At 38.0% G+C, this 2,359-nt stretch overlaps 1 protein-coding gene across 5 annotated transcripts in view; it reads right to left on the bottom strand.

Moving 5' to 3' along the window:
• The window catches only part of tns3.2 (tensin 3, tandem duplicate 2), a 59,314-nt gene that overhangs the window by 9,337 nt on the left and 47,618 nt on the right, over window positions 1–2,359 (bottom strand). For all 5 annotated transcript variants that reach the window (XM_014020439.1, XM_014020442.1, XM_014020438.1 and 2 more), the window contains one exon: window positions 527–656. In XM_014020439.1, coding sequence (XP_013875893.1) covers window positions 527–656 — 130 coding nt within the window. The remainder of the gene's footprint in view (window positions 1–526; window positions 657–2,359) is intronic.

The raw sequence follows: 2,359 nt of genomic DNA, 5'->3' as shown, positions 1-2,359 counted from the left end.
ATGACATGCTACGTGGCAATGCACACCTGTTTTTACATCGTAAAAACCCATGTCTATTTATTATTATTATTATTATTTTTTTTTGCAGGAAACTCAAATTCTGTAGTTAATTACTAACGTTGGCTCGTCAGGCTTCTTAACTTTACAAAGAGCAGGAAGTGGAGTAAAATGTGCTACAAGCGGAAACAACCACGTCCTGTCAGGCAGCGGGCCCAGCCAGAGCCAAAAACCCCAGTCCGGTCTGATGAATCTGAATTTCTGCTGAGGCTGCAGATTCTTATCTCCAGACTGAATCCATGAAACAAAGCAGAMCTGAAACCTGTTAAGTTGGACTTTTATTTGCTTCTTTTTACGCATCAAAACATTTATATTAGAAAAAATGTATTTATTTGTTTTTCTTGATCAGTTCTACTTCCTGTGATTTAAAAAAAAACTTTCCTAAATGTTGAAAGTTAAATTAGTTTATTGCCAGCGTTTTGGCCCTAACTGCAGAGGACGATGTGACACCTGGATTTGTCGGGTGTACCTGTCCGTGTGAGGGAGGGGGCTGCCCGTCGAAGACACCGAGCACGTGGAGCCGAAGGTCCGCTGACAGGAAGCAGGGGCGACCGGCGACCCGTCCCCGTGGTTCATCCCGTCCAGGAAGCTCCGGGAATCTGAGAACAGGAAGTAGAGGTGATGAAGATGAAGATGACCCTGGAACACTCTRAAACAAAGAGGAAGTGCTTCTTTTTAAATGATCTTCACCTTTAATATTTTCTCCCTACATCTCCGTTTTTTTGGATAAATAGTCGCAGATCCTGTTTCCGGGCTGGATCAGAACCTGGCGGTCCGGAGGACGGGCCTCCTGGACTCTAAAGGACCCTGAGCCAGCGTGAAAACAGTCCATCATTAGAAAGGACTCGTTGTTTTGGTTCCCTCCCTCCCTCCCTACATTGAGGGCGCTCGGAGGAATCCGGGCCGAGCCACCAGCCTTTGTTTGTGAGCGGACAGGCGACGTGTGTCGGTGGAGTCCACACGTGCTGAATAAAACTTCGGCTCATATAAACTCTGAAAACATTTAATGTGTGATGTTGTGAAGCATTCACATTATTGAGCTGATCCATTCTTCCTCTTTTTCAGGATGTATCTTGTTCCTGAATTTAAACAGCTTTTTCTATCAAAACGTTTCGGCTCCTTCGGGACACTTTGGCTAAAACTGTTGTTATTTCAGTGGTTTGTACTTTATTTAGCTTCTTTGACCTTGTTTTCTGATTGGAAATGTCTGAAGCTCAACATCCTTAAAAMCTTTAAAAWGTTTATAAACTTTTACTACACTTTTCTTCTGGTTCTGCTTTTTTACCTTTGTTGTGATAATTTCAGTGTCTTTTGTTCAGTTTTAGTCATTTCTGTATTTTTAGCTATCTTTCTGCTCTTTTCAGCAATTTTGTTGATTTAACAGTTTTTATACTTTCAGCTTCTTTTTTCCTAATTTAAGCATTTTTGGCTTTCAGCTGTCTTCTGCAGTTTAAGCTACTTTAGCTATTTCAGCTAATTTTTGAATTTTCTATTTGTTAGCTATCTTTCTGCTTGTTTTTAGCTAATCTGCTCATGTCAAGCTTTTTATACTTCTATCAGCTTTTTTCTGTTAATTTGAGCTTTTAATGCTGTTTTCAGTTGTTTTTTGCTATTTAAGCTATATTTTAGCTATTCCAGCTAGTTTGAGCTGTTTTTCTGCTTTGTCTCTGGGCTTTTTAGCGAATCTACTGAACTAAAGTTTTCTGTACTTCTGCCAGCTTCGTGTTGTTAATTCAAGCTTTTTATGCATCTTTCAACTGTTTTCTGCAATTTAACCTACTTTTGAGCTATTTCTGCTAATTTAAGCTTTTTTCTGAGATTCTCTGCCCTTTAAGATATCCTGCTGATTTAAACTTTTCTGTACTTCAAACTGCTTCGTTTAGCTAATTTAAGCTTTTTATTCTTCTTTCAGCTGTTTTCTACAATTTAAGCTACTTTTTTTTAGCTATTCTAGCTCATTTTTCAGCTTTTTCCTACCTTGTCAAATATCTCTGCTCTTTTCAGCTTTTCAGCTGAACAAAACTTTTCTGTACTTGTATCAGATTCTTTTTGCTAATTTAAGCTTTTTATGCTTCTTTCAGCTGTTTTCTACTATTTAAGCTACTTTTTTTAGCTATTCTAGCTCATTTCAGCTTTTTCCTACCGTGTCATATATCTCTGCTCTTTTCTGCTTTTCAGCTGAACAAAACTTTTCTGTACTTGTATCAGATTCTTTTTGCTAATTTAAGCTTTTTATGAGTCTTTCAGCTCTTTTCTGCAATTTAAGCTACATTTTGTTAGCTATTTAAGCTAATTTTTATAT

Source organism: Austrofundulus limnaeus, unplaced genomic scaffold (assembly GCF_001266775.1).
Source record: "Austrofundulus limnaeus strain Quisiro unplaced genomic scaffold, Austrofundulus_limnaeus-1.0 Scaffold252, whole genome shotgun sequence".
Lineage (NCBI taxonomy): Eukaryota > Metazoa > Chordata > Actinopteri > Cyprinodontiformes > Rivulidae > Austrofundulus > Austrofundulus limnaeus.
The sequence above is the reverse complement of the archived record's forward strand: the minus strand, read 5'-3'. Positions and strand labels throughout refer to the sequence as shown.